Source organism: Lolium rigidum, chromosome 3, assembly GCF_022539505.1.
Source record: "Lolium rigidum isolate FL_2022 chromosome 3, APGP_CSIRO_Lrig_0.1, whole genome shotgun sequence".
NCBI lineage: Eukaryota > Viridiplantae > Streptophyta > Magnoliopsida > Poales > Poaceae > Lolium > Lolium rigidum.
Genome location: NC_061510.1, coordinates 391,248,787 through 391,267,314, shown reverse-complemented (window position 1 = coordinate 391,267,314; position 18,528 = coordinate 391,248,787). Strand labels below are relative to the sequence as shown.

At 47.2% G+C, this 18,528-nt stretch overlaps 2 protein-coding genes across 3 annotated transcripts; one reads left to right on the top strand and one right to left on the bottom strand.

Annotated features, from left to right (window-relative positions):
* Positions 1–12,773: 12,773 nt before the first annotated feature.
* LOC124704525 (zinc finger A20 and AN1 domain-containing stress-associated protein 6-like) lies at positions 12,774–15,951 on the top strand. Of its 2 annotated transcripts, XM_047236794.1 has the most exons (3): positions 12,774–12,981; positions 13,392–13,394; positions 15,146–15,951. In XM_047236794.1, exon 3 carries the CDS (start codon positions 15,154–15,156, stop codon positions 15,628–15,630), a length of 477 nt encoding a protein of 158 aa, XP_047092750.1. In that variant the 5' UTR covers positions 12,774–12,981; positions 13,392–13,394; positions 15,146–15,153; the 3' UTR covers positions 15,631–15,951. The 2 variants fall into 2 exon arrangements, with proteins under 2 accessions (XP_047092750.1, XP_047092751.1); XM_047236795.1 differs by lacking the exon at positions 13,392–13,394 and having other exon boundaries at positions 12,775–12,981; positions 15,153–15,951.
* Positions 15,952–16,879: 928 nt separating this feature from the next.
* On the bottom strand, positions 16,880–18,528 carry LOC124697659 (glucan endo-1,3-beta-glucosidase 8-like). The gene is made up of 2 exons (XM_047230213.1): positions 18,176–18,528; positions 16,880–18,098 (listed from the first exon to the last, which is right to left on the bottom strand). Exons 1-2 carry the CDS (start codon positions 18,526–18,528, stop codon positions 16,964–16,966), a joined length of 1,488 nt encoding a protein of 495 aa, XP_047086169.1. The 3' UTR covers positions 16,880–16,963.

Sequence of the window (18,528 nt, the reverse complement as noted above, 5' to 3'; positions counted from 1 at the left end):
AATAATATGATCAAGAAAAGTCTTAGTGGAAGCAAGTGAGAATGATATCATCAACATAAAGAAGAAGATAAGCTGTGTGTGTGGAAGTGTGATAGACAAAAAGAGAGGTGTCGGTGAGAGAGGGAGTGAAACCGATTGTTTGAATGTAAGTTGAAAACGTTGGAACCAAACCCTAGGGGCTTGTTTGAGACCATAAAGAGATTTTTGAAGGAGACAAACATGATCGGGAGCAGAGGAGTCTTCGAAGCCTAAAGGTTGTTGACAATAAACAGTTTCTTGGAGAGCACCATGAAGAAAGGCATTTTTGACATCGAGTTGGTGAATGGGCCAAGAAGAGGAAGTGGCGATGCTAAGAACAAGTGCGAATAGTGCTAGGCTTGACAACAGGAGAGAAGGTCTCGTCGTAGTCGATGCCGTGCTGCTGAGAGAAACCACGACAAACCCAGCGAGCCTTGTAGCGAGAGAGAGTTCCGTCGGAGAGAAATTTTTGGCGGAAAACCCATTTGCCGGAAACAATATTTGCACCGATAGGGCGAGGAACAAGGCGCCATGTATCATTGTGAATGAGAGCAAAAAACTCATCACGCATAGCGGCAGCCCGAGCTTAGGATCGAGAAGAGCACTTTTGTATGTTTTAGGGATGGGGAGATCGGAGAAGTGGTGGCATGAAGATTGAGACGCGGCCCTTTTGGAACGTGAAATCCCGTTTTGGCCCGAGTGCGCATTGGGTGATCATTTGTGGGAGCTTGGGTAGGAACAACATGGGGTGGTAGAGGTGGAGTGGGATGAACAACGACGTCAGGCGCAGCGGATGAGTCAGACGTCGAAGATGGTGGAATAGGTGGAGGAGGAGCGGCGGGGAAGATGGGTGTATCGGGTGGAGGTGCGGACTCGGCAGAGGAAGCAGCCGACCCCGCTGTCGCGGCAGTGGAGTCGGCTGAAGGGACTGCCGCGGCAGGTGAGGAGGGCACTGGGGTGGCGGTAGGAGCGGTGTAGTGGTGAGGAAACCTAGCGGGGTGAGCTATGGGATGATGTAGGGTAGGCGATGGGTCAATGGGAGTTTGGGAGGGTGTCCGTGTGGAGAAAGGGAAGATATGCTCGGAAAAAGTGACGTGCCGAGAGATGTGGACGCGGCCAGAGACGAGATCCAGAGCAGCGATAACCCTTGTGTTCATCGAGTATCCTAGAAAGACACAGGGAATGGAGCGAGGTGATAGTTTGTTGGTGGAGATGGCGGCGGTGCTTGGAAAACAAAGACAGCCAAAGACGCGAAGTTCGCAGTAGTTGGGATGACTAAGATAAAGAGAGTAGAATGGTGTAGAGTTTGTATTGGACTTGTGAGGCCGGATGTTAAGTAAGTAGGTGGCTGTGCGTAAGGCTTCGGCCCAGAATTTTGGTGGCATTGAGGAGTGGATTAAAAGGGTGCGAATGATGTCGTTTATTGTGCGAAGCGAGCGTTCTGCCTTGCCGTTTTGAGGTGAAGTGTATGGGCATGAAAATCGGAGAAGAATGCCATGTTGAAGAAAGAAGTTTCGGTTTTGAAAGTTATCAAATTCTTTGCCGTTGTCACATTGGATAAATTTAATGGGAAGAAAGAAGTGTGTGGCGACATATTTTTAAAAGTTTAGGAAAATGGTGTGTACGTCTGATTTGTTGCGTAAAGGAAAAGTCCAGACAAAGTGTGTGAAGTCGTCTAGAACGACTAGATAATATTTAAAGCCAGAGACACTAGTATGGGGAGATGTCCATAAATCGCAGTGCAAAAGTTCAAAAGGAAAGGTACTAACAGTAGTAGAGAACTAAAGGGCAAGCGAACATGTTTTCCTTGCTGACAAGAGGGACACATGGAGGTATTATGACTATCCTTATTACAATTTATTAAAAATTTGCTAAGTATAGAAGACAAGGTAGCGTGGTGGAGGTGGCCGAGACGGTGATGCCAGAGGTCGACGGACGCCGCCATGGAGGTGGGTGGGTCGTGGGTGGCGGCGCCATGGAGAGTGTAGAGGTCGCCGGAGCTATTGAACCGAGCGATCTCCGCTTTGGTCTCGGTAGTCCTTCACGGATAAACCAAACGGATCAAATTCCATAGAAACAAGATTGTCACGGGTGAACCGACGAACGAAATTAAGTTTTTGATTAGCGCGGGTGCAATAAGGACATCACGTAGGAGGAGTTGTTTGGTGGATGTAGGTATGGTGGTTTGGCCGGTGCAATATATAGGTATAGTAGTGCCGTTTCCTAGGACTATGGATGAAAGTGGTGTGGTGGAAAAATTTGACAGCATATTACTAGAAGCAGACATGTGACTAGAAGCACCGGAATCGAAAATCCAGTCCATACCTGAGTTTCCCTGGGCAGCGAAGTTGTTCATGGCCTGCAAGAACGCAGATTGGTCCCAGCTCGGTGAAGGAGCGGAGGTCGGTTGATGCAGCGGGGCAGTTGGAGCAGGCGGCATGAGGACAGGCGAAGGCTGAAACATCTGGGGGTGCTGATATGGCATGTATGGCATCACCCCGTCGTAGTAGGACGGGGCGGCGTGGTAGGCGTTCGGCGGGGCGCGCTGGCCGAGGAGTCCAGGGGAACCAGTGTGGGGGCGAAGACCCGGCGCCCAGGCACCCGTGTAAGCTGGAGGAGCGCCGATCGGAGAGGGGCCGCCCAGGGCATGGACCAAGCCTGAACCATGCCGGTCCGGGGATCATGAGGAGGGCGCCGGGTAGGCGGCGCGGCAGTGCGCCGGCGCAGGCGTCGATACCGCCGGTGGCGGGCGCCAAGCGGGAGGAGCGGCAGGTGCCGGCGCGGGCGTCGAGGCGGCCGGAGGAGTGGCGGATCGCGGCGGCCGCACATCGGATTCTTGCCCTTGTAGTTGGGGCTGGGACGCCGGCCGAGGAGGAGGCTGCCCGGCCGAGGCCGGAAACGGTACCGGGGGTCCTGCCGCGGCAGTGGGCTGGCTCGTCGGGCCCGCCGGTGCAGGAGTAGGCAGCGAGGGCGGCCGGGTGGAGGCGGCGAAGACGTGAGGCCGCGCCTCCCGCCGTGTGAGGTCATCATCGGCGTTCGGCAGCGAGGGACCGGATCTCCTTGAAGGAAGGGCGAGGCTGCATGAAGGGAATCATGGCCGCTTGAGTCTTGAACCGGTCGCCGAGCCCCCGGAGAAGGATGTTGATAAGCCGGCGATCGAGGCATAGGATCGCCTAGTTCGCGGAGCTCATCCGCCATCGTCTGGATGCGCTGACAGTAGACGCTGAGCGAGGAGTCCCCCTGAGGGGTGTTGCGGATCGCGGAGTGGAGGTTGTTGATCCGGGCGTCAGCGTTGTCCTGGAAGAGTTGGCGCAGGGACGCACAGAGGGCGGCGGCGGTGGCGGCCTCACGGAAAACGAGATTGAAAATCTCCGTGGACACGCGTGTGTAGATCCATTGGATGATGGCGAGATCATCTGTGATCCAGCGAGCGTCGTCGGGACGAGGGCGGCGTCGGCGGCGATGTGATGACGGAGGTTGCAGCGCCCGAGGTGAACCTCAAAGAGGTGGCGCCAATGGTAGTAGTTGTGTTGGGCAAGATCTAAAGTAATAGGTATGAAGGGGGTGACATCGGCTATGGTGTCTGTGTAGGAGAGAGGAGTAGCCGTGGGATGGGTAGAAGAGGCCGAGGCCTCGGCGGCGGCGGCGGCCTTGGCTTGCTGGTCGAAGTAACCAGGCGGCGGCGGCGGCTTAGGCGGCGGCGCCATAGGTCAGGATCGATTACTCTGATACCATGTAAGATTGTATTATGTCTCACAATTGATACAAAACTGTTTGGGGTACAAAGGATATAAATAGTAGAGCCAACCGACTAAGCCTAAAACCCTAGCTTGCGTTACAAGTCTAACTTAACCGAAACATATAATCTAACAGATTCGGCTCCCACTGACAAGTGATAACTACCCCAGGTTGTCCTCTAGTTTTCCTTTGAATCGAGTCAAGAACATCAATGCGTTCGTGCACAAGGTTTACACAGTAGACACTCTAGTGTTTGCTGTGGTGAAACGTATCTACAAAGAAAGCTCAAATATTATTGGAATCACACGTAAAAGAAACCAGGATGATAAAAAAATGTATATTATGCATTGTGGGACTAACCAGCTTAACATCGTAGGGGTCATTAACTCATTATATTCTAGATGTTGCTTAGCAATCTCTTATCTCTGCAGCAGCTGCTGCTGCTGCTTCAAACTTAGCAAGTGGGAAATGGTCGTCTATATTAAACAGATGCCGAGTAAAAGAATAACAGAGTACAAGTTTGGTAAAAATATACACTCGTTTATAGACTTTAGATAAATTCCGAAAATCCCCAGTTCAAGAAAATATTATAAAGCACCCGCTGCTGGTCTCATCGTCTTCTCATCATGACGAAGGCAAACAGTAAAGCAATGCATGAAATCTGTATGGATGTCATGTCCATCAGCAAACGAATCAAAAATATCTTTGCCAATTCCGTAAAGAGATATCCGGAGTTATATGATGAGTTGATCACTGCAAGTAAAAGAAATAGTGAAACCATGACGTGTAAAAAAATAAAAATAAATAGTAGTTTGCCACTTTGGTGTAGAGGCGGCGTGTATTTCGCAAAATAAAAATAAAAGATTAGAATATTGAGTAATGAAATTGATGTTAGATTATGATATACCTGATTGTCATCAATATTTGGAGCCAAACCAGCATCCTTAAGTTGCTAACTCGCTTTCCACAATTGTGTGGGTTCATCCATGCAATCATCTAAAGGATGGCAAGAAGTATTTCCATGCATCGTGGGAACCACCCCACGAAACAATTACAACATCAACAGTATAAGTATTAAAGCCCATAAGTAGTAATTTGCAAAACACCGGATTGTTCATTGTTTAGGTTAGACATTAGCACCTCGATGGGAGGAGAATAAGGGTGATCTTCACCATTATAAAACTAATGTATCCCGATATTCAAGTTGCCGATATTCATGTTATCTACAGAATTGGTAGAGGCTCCGAGAAAATCCTAGTCAACATAATGACTAACGGTTTACAATATTTGTTTACCGAAATGGTACCCTTTGTACGAAAATGAGTTGATGCCTATATTAACACCTTTGTCGCTTGCTTCTATATCTCTTTCATCCTCTGTGCCACGTCTGATATTTTGCATGCGCAGTTATGCACTCATCTCAGTTGTTCGTGAGAAGATTTGTTCCTCGGTTTGTAGTTGTCACTATGAAAAATTGATATTAATTTTACAAGTGAAAATGTATAGCATACCAAGTTCATCGCAACTTGAACATCCAACTCCATCACCATCTATGTGTTCATGAACCTGGGAGGTATGTGTACAACCCTTGTTCTCAGTCTCCATGTTCTCGTTGAGTTGTATGACATAGTTGATGATGGTATGATTCATCATGACAGGTTCTTCGTCATTAATAGTTGTAGCATTGGTTGACTGAGCAACGTGGGCCGATGCCACTGCTTGTTTCTTGTTGATCTGCATTTAAAAGTTGAAGAGTAAAAAAATCAAAGGGAAAAAACTCCTTGAACACTCATGGAATTTCTTTGACATCTCATATAATTTAATTGATAAATTTTGGAAATAAAGAAACTGAAATTCACCTGTAAAAAAGCTGGAATGAAACCTCAAATTCACCTCTAACGATTTGTGTAAGAGTAATGTGAGATGTACCCTAGCACATTGATACGTCTCAAACGTATCTATAATTTCTTATGTTCCATGCTACTTTTATGATGATACTCACATGTTTTATACACACTTTATGTCATTATTATGCATTTTCCGGTACTAACCTATTGAAGAGATGCCGAAGAGCCAGTTGCTGTTTTCTGTTGTTTTTAGTTTCAGAAATCCTACAAAGGAAATATTCTCGAAATTGGACGAAATCAACATCCAGGGTCTTATTTTTCCACGAAGCTTCCAGAAGACCGAAGGGGATACGAAGTGGGGCCACGAGGGCCCGTACCCATAGGGCGGCGCGGCCAGCATGGGGCTCGCGCCGGCCTATGGTGTGGGGCCCCCGCGCCGCCTCCAACCCTACCCTTCCGCCTACTTATAGTCTTCGTCGCGAAAACCCCTGTACCGAGAGCCACGATACGGAAAACCTGCAGAGACGTCGCCGCCGCCAATCCCATCTCGGGGGATTCAGGAGATCGCCTCCGGCACCCTGCCGGAGAGGGAAATCATCTCCCGGAGGACTCTTCATCACCATGATCGCCTCCGGATTGATGTGTGAGTAGTTCACCCCTGGACTATGGGTCCATAGCAGTAGCTAGATGGTTGTCTTCTCCTCATTGTGCTATCATGTTAGATCTTATGAGCTGCCTATCATGATCAAGATCATCTATTTGTAATGCTACATGTTGTGTTTGTTGGGATCCGATGAATATGGAATACTATGTCAAGTTGATTATCAATCTATCATATATGTTGTTTATGTTCTTGCATGCTCTAGAGGCTCTGGCCAAGTTGATACTTGTAACTCCAAGAGGGAGTATTTATGCTCGATAGTGGGTTCATGCCTCCATTGAATCTGGGACAGTGACAGAAAGTTCTAAGGTTGTGGATGTGCTGTTGCCACTAGGGATAAAACATCAATGCTTTGTCTAAGAATATTTGTGTTGATTACAGTACGCACCATACTTAATGCAATTGTCTGTTGTTTGCAACTTAATACTGGAAGGGGTGCGGATGCTAACCCGAAGGTGGACTTTTTATGCATAGATGCATGCTGGATAGCGGTCTATGTACTTTGTCGTAATGCCCTGATTAAATCTCATAGTAGTCATCGTGATATGTATGTGCATTGTTATGCCCTCTTTATTTGTCAATTGCCCAACTGTAATTTGTTCACCCAACATGCTATTTATCTTATGGGAGAGACACCACTAGTGAACTGTGGACCCGGTCCATTCTTTTACATCTGAAATACAATCTACTGCAAACTCTGTTCTTTACTGTTCTTCACAAACAAACATCATTTTCCGCACCATACGTTTAATCCTTTGTTTACAGCAAGCCGGTGAGATTGACAACCTCACTGTTACGTTGGAGCAAAGTATTGTGATTGTGTTGTGCAGGTTCCACATTGGCGCCGGAATCCCTGGTGTTGCGCCGCACTACACTCCGTCACCAACAATCTTCACGTGTTCCTTGACTCTTACTGATTCGATAATCTTGGTTTCACACTGAGGGAAAACTCACTGCTGTACGCATCACACCTTTCTCTTGGGGTTCCCAACGGACGTGTGTCAACTGCACGCATCACACATCATCGGAGAAACTAGGTTGATTTGCATTATGCCGGTGTGATGTGTTGGTGCCTGAAAATATTGTCATAACAGGTGAACACGGTCATTCAGCGGTAGGAGAATAGTTTCGCAAAAAAAAAAAAAAAAAAAAAAAAGCGGTAGGAGAATAAGCGTGACATGAACAAGTAGGCATCAAATATTCCGAACTTTGCATGATATCTTTAAGCTCAAGGAGCACGTGTGAGTGGGAGTGCTGAAACACAAAAACAACATTATCTAGGGCCAACATGCTCTAATCGGTCCCTTCTAAACCTTGTAGAAAAACTGCCTTCAATTAATATTTAAAAGTGGCGGTGGTGGTGGTGGGTGGGGGATAACACTGTTTGTACCAAAATATGAGAAAAAAGGCTTACAGTATAGAACAAAGTGCATTCATTCATGGAGGGGGTAACACCACTCACTTTCTTGGAGTCAAAGTTTATAAGACATTCACGTAGATCATCGGAAACCACCTTACACCAATCAATATAGGGGATGTTTCTGATGTCATTCGATGTCAAAATTCCATGAAACATCCCTCCATGCGATATATACTCTTGGTGGGGAATACAAGATGTTTGAAAGAGAAAGAAACATCTAATCAACAATGGATTTTCCTCCCCAAGCATGATTTGTTTGAGCAAGGTTTAAAAGTTGATGTCTTTATTTTTGGAGTCACCACCCAATTGCTTAAGATTGGCATGTTCCTTGCATTTTTGCATGTAACACATCATAGTCACCAGGCAATTCTATTTATTGAGCAACTCTTGATCAAAGGTTTGTACGACTCAACAAAATAATATACCTTAAATAACAAGAGAGTAGCATAAGCTTTCAATAGTACTCTAATTCTATCAATAGAGAGTGGAAAATTGGGGCTCTTAAGTTTTACAAAACTTGGAGGTCATTCTAATAAAAATATTCCGAGAAGAAGTATGCATTTATTTCAAAAGCGTGGAAACTCTTAATCCAAAATTTGTTATATTTTGGTCTACACAAAAAATGATAAATTTGTGAAATTTTATAGTTTTAAAATGAGCACTATTCACTATACTCAGGCCAACATTTTTATTATTTTGATGTAGCCTAAAATATAGAGATTTTTGCATTGGGATTTTACACGATTTAGTATACCTCTTTGGCTACCTCTAGGTTTTTTTCCCCATAATTTTCAAAATTTGAGAATACTGAGTTTCTCTATAGCTCAACCTCCGTTTAGAGTTCATGTTTATCAACAAGCCTTGTTTACCTTCAAAAAAATCGCCTAGGATGATATCGTAACCGTATTTCCTCCACATGTTTTTTTTAATATCTCGGAATAACTTTCTCCGTTTCATAATTCTTGCCGTGATTTATCACTGAAAAAAACTATGAAAATAATTAAAATTCAGTGTAGTTCAGAAACACAGACCAAAGCTCATCACAACCTTTTCTTCTGGATCCAAATACACAATTAAATCATCTTTCAGAACAAGAAAATAAAAGCGTATCCGACTCAGTGTACCCGATGTGCAGCGGCGTAGGCAGGAGCAAATTGGCCTCGTGCCGTGTATGCCGTTCATCTAGAAGCATCCCCGCCCTAACCCCAGCCGGATTAGCCCCACTTTTTTTGAGGGAAACAGTAGGACTCCGTCCTAGCTGTGAGCTTTATTGATTAAATAATAGTTACATCGTCAATTGATATCGAAATAATAAAACTCGGCGGATCATCTACCTAGACATTCGGTAGTGAATCCGTCTCTCTCAATAACCAATGAGCAACACAGTTGGCTTCCCTATTACAAAAAGAAAACTCGCATCTAGAAAATGTTGACGCTTGGACATAGATATCATCAAATAGTGCTACCGCTGCAGTTGAGGGAAAATCACTAGTTTGAAGGGTATCAACAACTTGCTGACAATCAGACTGAACAATAATACGGGAGCACCCCACCTGATTAGCCAAATCAATGCCCCTGGACACCGCTTGAGCTTCCAACGTGGATGCATCAATTACATATTGAACCTTTTCATTGCATGGAGCGTTGAAGCTCCCCGTATGATCTCTGATTACTACTCCTATACCTCCTCACAGATACCCAAGGTTGAAGCTAGCATCCACGTTAATCAAAACATAACCCTCCCTTGGGTTTGGCCCAAACGCTTTGCTTCTTTATTGAGTTTTTCCTCAAGGATCTAATATTGTTTGTAGTAATCACTTGGATAGACATAGCAGCAACCGGATTTGTGAGGTACTTTTCTCCATGGATAAGTTGATGACGCATCCACCAGATATACCACGCATACGTCAAAATAAGCTCTCTCAACCCATCATCATGTTGATGTACTAAGAGCTCCTCAAGCACTGCAGTACCTGCTCTGTCCGCTATCATAGCTTCTTCTATTTTTTTCTACCAAACCAAGCTTTCTCCATATGTCCAAAGCATGCTCACAACTAAACATCACAGGTTTTATGTCTTCGTAATGAATATTACACCGGAGGCATTGGCTGGACACCGGCCGTGACATGCCGATTTGCTAGAACTGCATAACATGGAAGAATTCCATGGAGAGATTTCCAAGCAAATATTTTTACCTTTGCCGCAACTGATGTTTTCTAGAGAATATCCCAAACAATATTTTGGCTTGATTGCCCAGGTGCATATAGGTCTCTTTCTTTTCTACCAAATTGGTATTTTCACTCACCGTGATATGCCGATCCAACTGAGAAGAGAGAGTTCTTTGTGTACCTCCATGCAACAAAATCCTCGATACCGTTCGAAGATAGTGGTATAGCTAGAATTTATTAGCATCAATAGACAAGAAATTTTCCCTTATCAGCTCCTCATCCCAAGATCCAGTGATTGGATTAATAAGTTCTTCAACTTTTAAAAGAACAATATTTCCTCTCGGTGAAATAACCAAACCATGAGGATTATTAGGAATCCAAGAATCATGCCATATATCAATTTGCGAACCATCACCTACTCGCCATATACAACCTCTGTTAAAAGTTTTCGCCAAGATGCTTTGCCAAGTTTACCTTCAAAAAAAATCGCCTAGGATGATATCGTAACCGTATTTCCTCCACCTGTTTTTTCAATATCTCGGAACAACTTCTTCCGTTTCATAATTCTTGTCATGATCAAAATCACTGACAAAATTATGAAAACAATCACAATGCAATGCAGTTCAGCAACACAGACCAAAGCTCATCACAAACTCTTCTTCTGGATCCAAATACACAATTAAATCATCTTGCGAATAAGGAAACAAAAGGGTATCTGACTCAGTGGACCCGATGTGCAGCGGCGTAGGTAGGGGCCATTGGCCTCGTGCCGTGTATCCCGCGCATCTAGAAGCGTCCCCGCCCTAAGAGCAAGTCTAACAGGCCCCGTATAATTTCGCCCCGTATAACGCGAGTAGAGGGCCCTGTATCGGGTTTTCGCCGGCCGAAAACTCGGACGAGCTAGCAGACCCCGTATACCCACCCCGTAAAACAGAATATTCTGTTTTACGGGGTGGGTATACGGGGTCTGCTAGCTCGTCCGAGTTTTCAACCCCTCAAAACAGGGTTTTTTGACAAATTGCATATTAGAACCAACACACCATTCACATAAAATAAATGTTTTACATCACACAATAATCGTCATAATTATTACAATAATGTTTTCGGAAATGTCAACAAGAATTAAACAAATAAAAAACAAATGTTTCACACATACAACAATAGGAAATGAATGTTTAACACATACAACAATAGGAAATAAATCATTGGCCATGCAACTGCCAATGGTGATCAATCAAATCTTGGGTGAGCTGGTGATGAGTCTCGGCATTTTCAATGCCTCGATGAGCTGCAAGAAAAGCTTCAATCCGATCAGGGTTCCTCTCGGGCTGCACTCGGGTGCCAACATTGTCATAGAAACACGGCAAGTTCAAACCGCGTTCATCTTCAATGATCATGTTGTGAAGAATCACACAACATGTCATGACATCAACAAGAGTTTCCTTGTCCCAAAACCTAGCAGGACCCCGGACAATTGCAAACCTTGCTTGCAAGACACCAAATCCATAAGTCTTGAGAGGCCACAGCTTCAAGAACAATGGTAGCATCGCGGCTTTTGCCACAATACATTCCATGCCATGCTTTTGGACAATTTTTCCATGTCCAATGCATGCAATCCAAACTACCAAGCATCCCCGGCCACCCCCTCTTTTCATTGATCTCCATGAGCCTTTTTGTATCATCCTCATTTGGAGCTCGGAGATACTTCTCTCCATACAACTTGATCACCATCTTGGCAAACATACGCACGCAATCCGTGGTTGTTTGCACACCAATGCGCAGGTACTCGTCGGTATAATCTGCTTGGTATACCGTATGCAATAACCCTCATGGCGGCGAAATTTTTTGATATGGGCTAAATCCCATGACTTGGGCAGCATTTCTTCTTTGCTTGAAATAATCGCAATTTGCCTCGCAATCTTTGACGATTCTCTCGAACAAAGACCTACGCATTCGGTACCGTCTACGGAAGAGGCGGGGAGGATAGGTCGGTACCTCGGCGAAGTAATCTTGCATCGGCTGTTCGTGGCCGAGCGCGCGGTTCCGCGGAATGCACATACGCCCCATCACGGATCCTTTCCGCCGATCCAGCGGCTTCAAGCGGTCCTCCATTTGCTTCAAGCCGAACAGGAGCACCATCATCTCCGTCTCGGCGTCGTTGAGCAACTCGTCGATGTCGGAATCATCCGAATCCGACGACGACCAATCGGTCGACGTCGCCTCCAAATCCGCCATGTGCACATCCTCCGAAGCCATCTACCACGGGGAACCATAGATCAGCCCGAAATCCGACCAATTTACCGGCGGCAACGAGCAAGAACGCGGCGGAATACTCACCGGCGACAAACGGCGGAGAAGACCACGGGCCGGACGGCGGCGGCGCGCGCGGAGGGACGCGGAACTTCGGCCGGGGTGCGGCGGAGGTGCGGCGGGCGTCGCGCGCAGCTCGGCGCGGCTCGGCGGACGGCGGAGGGCCGCGGATCCGACGGATTCCGGCGGCGGCGCGCGGGTGGCTGCGCGGCGCGCGGGGAAGAAGGATGGGGACAACCGAAATGTCCGCGCGCGCTTTCGGAATTGGGATAGTGGTTTCGCCCACTATCCCCGGCTCCCACCCCGCACAAGTAGGGGGCGACGACCCGCCCCGTAGTCGAAAACAGGAAATATCGATGCGGGGGCCGTTTTTACGGGGCGTGCTAGACGGCCGGGTAGACGCGAAACCCTCAAATCGGCGGTTATTATACGGGTTTGCCCCTTTTACGGGGTCTGTTAGACCTGCTCTAAGCCCACTTTAATCTAACCCAAAACGGAACCCAACCACCCCGTAATCGGAACACCAACTTTTACATTTAAAAAATTCTGAAATACAAATTCAGACGGAAAGCGACGCCGCAGTCCAATTCGGAAAGGCGTCTCCGGCCTTTACACAAATTCCCACGAATAAATATATTTGTAGGCCGACGCCACCACCCCACCCAAAAGAGAGAGAAAAGAAAGAAAACCAAGAACGCGAGCAAAATATAAGAACCGAATTCTATCCAGGCGGAGAAGAGGAGCGAGGAGACGAGAGAAGGAGAACCCGGAGGCTCCCCCTACCGCGGATCAGATCGATCGAGTCCCCCGCCAGGCTAGGTAAACGACGACGGCTATTTGTTACTTTTGGATTCTTTGTACTGCTCATGTTGATGGTTATCGATGGATTGGTGGATTCTTCGCAAAAAAATTGTTGTTTTGCTTGATTTGGCCGATGAGGTCTGGCTGTTCTGTCTGTACCCGGTTTTGGATAGGATTCTCGTGGTCTGGTTCGGTTAGGTCTGTTCGATCGGCGGATGCGTTGTTCTTGGCTGCTAGTATTGATTAGGATCGATTTGTTCCGTCGGATCAATAGTCTTTGTCTGAAGCTCGACGAAGAGGGATTAACATGCCTGAATTCGTGGTGGTTACGGGCGATTACGGTTGGGTGGTTGCTTTTGACTTCGGTTAAATCGATTACGCGTAAACGAGGATTAGTGTTCAGACTTCAGACGAGGGAATTCATTTAGCCCTGGACCGTACGCCATGATTTTGCTTCTGCCGTGTGGCCTTGGTGCCGAGGTTTCTTGACCATCGTTGCAAGCTGGACGCCAAGAGTATTGCTTTCCTTGCGGTTGCGGGTGTTGCCGATCTAGGTATGATCGTTTCTTATACTCAAGGGGTTAGTATGTCATCTAGATGGCGAAGTCGATTGCCTTAGAAAATTTTCTAAGGACGTGAAAATTCATCGTTCTGTTGTGTACATAGGTTTTCTTCCTTTAAGCAAGGAAGCTAGGATAGTGCCAAGGCGGCGAGATAATTTACAAAAAATTGAACTTGTCTCTATGTTGCTTGATAAGCATAGGAATTGGCTGACGAGAAAATTCGACAAGGTTTATCGATGAGCATACGTGTGTAGGGATACGAAATTAATGGTGACTTGATTGCTTCATTCCTATTCTTGGTTTACCTTACGGACATGACATTAAGTCCAGTTTGCTGTGCTGGTTTGATATATTTTCTCCAGCAAGCTATCTGAACTATGTGTATTTTGAGCTTCTCTATCACGTTTACGCGGTATTTAAGTCTCTAGGGAATAACTGCTGAAAAGGAAAAGGGGAATGCCCAATCAGGAAAATAATAATGAAGAAGTCAGTGTCAAGGTTTGATCACGCCCGTGGGCCGTGGGGACTTGAGTGGGAAGGGGTTCCTCTTTCCACAAATATGGTGCTTGTTTCATGATGTTCAGACTTCAGACGAGGGAATTCATGTAGCGTTTGACTGTATGCCATGATTTTGCTTCTGCGGTGTGACCTTCGTGCCGAGGTTTTTATCCATAGTCGTCACAAGGTATACACTTAGACGACAGGATTGTTTTCCTTGCGGTTTTCGCTGCTGTAGGTCAGGTCATTTCCTGTGCTCAAGGGGTTAGTATATGTCATCTAGATGGTGATTGGCGAAGGAGATAGTTGTAGAAATTCTTCTAAGGGCGTGGAAATTCACCTTCCTGCTGTGTACATGAGTTTCTTCCTTTAAGCAAGGAAGCTAGGATGGGTCAAGGCAGCGAGATAATTGCTTATTGCACATTTTTTTCTGCTCGTCTCTATGTTGTTTGGATGAGCATACGTGTGTAGGGATACGAAATTAATGGTGACTTGATTGCTTCATTCCTATTCTTGGTTTACCTTACAGCCATGACACTAGTCCAGTTTACTGGGATGGTTTCATTCTATTTTTCTCCAACAAGCTATCTGAATTCTGTGCATTTTGAGCTTCTCTATCACATTTATGCGGTATTTAATCTATAGGGAATAACTGCTGAAAGGGGGAATGCCCAATCAGGAAAATAATAATGAAGAAGTCTGTGTCAAGGTTTGTCATGTGCATGGGCCATGGGGACTTGAGTGCGAAGGGGGTCCTCTTTCCACAAATATGGTGATTGTTTCATGATGTTCAGTGCCTATCCAGATGATCGGAATCAACAACTAAATCGTTCTTTCTATAGGTTATAGGATGAGCGCTCATCATAGCCAGGACAGTTTATTTTATTATCGGGCTCGGTTGATGAAATGCTACAGAGTTTTATCATCACATTTGAGATGCGTTCTTGTAATTGTCAGACCGTCTTGCAATCATGTTTATGTTCCACAGTTGCAGGGAAAGCATTGATTTGTGATGCCCATCTGACTCTTACCTGCCTTCTTTGAATCAGTCATATTGACGATTATGTTTCAAACCTTTTTGATCAGTGATTGTTCATTCTTGATATTGATGTTATTGGTGTTCTATAGAATGGCGCAAGAGAGTTGGAACGAGGCAGATGAGACTGTCCACGCACCTGAGGCTCCGATATTGTGCGTAAATAACTGTGGCTTCTTCGGCAACCGGATGACGGAGAACATGTGCTCGAAGTGTTATAGAGACACTGTTAAGGCCAAGACAGTATCCATTGTGGTGGAGAAGAAACCCGTTGCTGTATCCTCGCCCGCGCCTTTGGTGGCAGAAATCAAGGCTGAAGCATCTGCTTCAGTCAAAGATGGGAAGCAAGTAGTTGAGGAGGAGGCACCGAAGCCACCCAGCAACCGTTGCTTGTCATGCCGGAAGAAGGTCGGGTTGACAGGATTCAAGTGCCGCTGCGGAGATACCTTCTGCTCAATGCACCGTTACGCTGACGCTCACAAGTGCACGTTCGATTACAAGGAAGCTGGCAGGGAGCAGATAGCCAAACAGAACCCTGTAGTCAAAGCTGACAAGATCACCAAAATCTGAATTCCCTTGCGATGCTGCTTGATCTGTCAAGTTTACATCAGAATTATGTGTCGAGGATTGAATTGTGTCTATCATTCTTCTGGAATTTGCTTTACCAATGAACTGCCCTTGGACAAACACCAGCAACTGATATCTGTCACCGGTGCTTGAGCACGAACCAACGGGCTACTTCACTGAGTTGGCAACGCCTTAGGGCAATACTATCATGTTGGTGTTTTGTGGGGAGCATTCATTGGCACAAGTGAACATATATTTATTTGCGATATGAATAATGTAAATGTAAATATTTATCCTGAAAAGTATGCAGTTCTACTGATCAAATTATCTTTGCTCTAGGCTTGTCAGGTTTCCATGGTGACCTGTTAATGTAAATCACTGTACATATTTGTCCGTTTTATGTTCAGATGCTTCGCTTAGAGAATTATTTTGGATTTGAGATGCGGTATTGTTGAAAGTTTCACTAATAGTTTGCCGCACAGAATGATATAACAGTATAATAACATGCTGTGTATTTGTTCAGAGTAATGCAGATTATCCATGTCACCTTCTCCACTGCTCCACATCAGTGCTTGTTCAAAATGTTAAACCACCAAGATCAGAGTTTAGTGATCCTGTGATGCAGAGTTTAGTGCTCCACATTTTGAACAACAGCAGAGCAGATATTGCACCTCCACATGCCTGGTTGCATCAGATCGAGAGACTAGTTATTGGGTCACCTCACACCTGCATTGGAAGCATTTATTTTCTCCCTTTTTTGCCGACTTGCATTGAAAGAAAAGTTGTGCATCTAGATCATGTTATGGTAGATCCGGGAATCATGTGCTGCAGTGGTACTATATTGCCAATCCAATCTTGTTCCTCACTTGTGTGTTGTACTAGTAGCCATACACACCCATGCTGTGAGATCTGGGATTCTGAATGAACTGTACTGTAATTTAATCATCAAGCTCTGGTATTTTGTACTTTGTCAGCAGTTCAGCACATCAAGTGTTTGAGTATAGTTTCAGCATATATGTCCTGAAGTATAAATATGTTTCGATGCAAGACTTTACAAATTTCCCATGCTGTGAGATCTGGGACTCTGAATGAACTGTACTTACTTTAATCATCAAGCTCTGGTAATTTGTAGTACTCTGTTAGCAGTTGAGCACATCAAGTGTTTGAATATCATGTGAAATATCAATTTCAGCATATATGTCCTGAAGTATACATGAAGTCTCAGTGCAAGACTTGTAGTCTTGTACTGCTAATTACTAATCCCCCCTCCCAAAAAATGAAGTAACAAATGATCCAGTGTCGTAAATCAAGAAGACTCTCTGAACTTCTGAAACGCCTAATGCAAAACGAAGAAGAGCTGGAGCAGAGCCAGCACGAACAGAGCAGGGGCGCCGATCAGGACAGACTGCGTCCGCCGGTGGGCTGCGGACGTCGACGAGTCGGCGGCGATCTGTATGGTGAAGTTGCAGGTGGCGGTTGACGGGTCGGTCTGCGTGGGCACGGCGAGCGCCTGGAAGTCGCAGGCCTCGTCCCTCTGGTTCTGCACCTGGAAGTAAGCGTTGAACGCGTAGGACGCGTTGCCGATGGCGTCCATGCCGGCGCAGGTGGAGCCGTACCCGAGCGCGGTGCAGTCGGCGAAGGTGCAGGCGAAGTTGACGTTCTCGGCGAGCTTGCTGGTGTCCTTGGCGTTGCCGTTGTAGACGCACCAGGTCCTGGGCAGGTAGTCGACGCCCTTGGCGGGCACGAGCATGGTGTTCTGCCCCTGGCCGGTGAGGTCGATGGGGAACTTGGGCTGGCCGTCGAAGCGCAGGATGCCCCAGTGCCGCTCGAAGGCCCCCGGCGCGACGCTCTTGACGTCCTCGTCGAGGAGGCCGAAGAGGTACACCTCCATGTACTGGTTGGGCCGGAGCGGCGTGCCGGCGTTGGCGGCGAGGCGCTTGAGCAGCCCGTTGTAGAACCGCTCCGCGAGGGCGTTGGTGGCGCGCCGGTCGCCGTCGGTGGGCCAGCCGACCTCCCCGATGAAGATGGGCAGGTCGCCGTGGCCGACGGCCTTGAGCGCGGAGACGAGCGTGTCGAAGTTGGCGTCGAAGACGTTGGTGTAGGAGATGGCGCCGTCGACGACGGGCGCCGCCTGGCCCTCGAAGAAGGCGAAGTCGACGGGGAAGTCGTCGCTGAGGTAGAGGGAGAGGTAGGGGTAGATGTTGACGGTGAATGGCGCGCTGTTTTTGGCGAGGAAGGAGACCATCTCCGTCATGAGCGCCGTGATGTCGGCCCGGAAGCGGCCGGCGGACGGGACCGGGTTGCTGGTGGGGGAGTTGTAGACGTCGGCGTTGAGCGGCACGGTGGCCTTGACGTCGCTGAGGCCGGCGTCGTTGAGCGCGTTCTGGATGTTCCGCAGCGCCGGGAAGGTCACCTTGTCGAACGTGCCGTTGTATGAGGCCAGGAACGGCTCGTTGCCCACGGCCACGTACCTGCGAGCGACGAGCTCGTCACACACCATTACCACATCAACGAGGAGCAGGGGAAGGATGAGAGATACAGTGCTCACTTGATGTTGACGCCGCCTTGGAAGTGGTAGCGCGAGACGTTGTGCCTGACCCAGTCGCGCGCGTTGTCGTAGTCGGTCATGAGGTCGAGCAGGACGTTGGGGATGGCGACCATGACCTCGATGTCGGTGCCGGCGAGCGCGTTGAGCGTGCCGTGGTCGGCGTCGAAGAGCTTGACCTTCTTGATGCCGTTGTCCTTGAGCATCTGCACGACGATCTTGGGCTGCAGCGCGTGCGTCGCCTGCGTGCCCCAGTTCATCCCCAGCGCATCCGCCGCGGGGGCGGCCGCCGCCGCCAGCACCAGCAGCACGCACAGCCACGCGGCGCCGCGCGCGGCGAGATTCGGCGGGGCCAT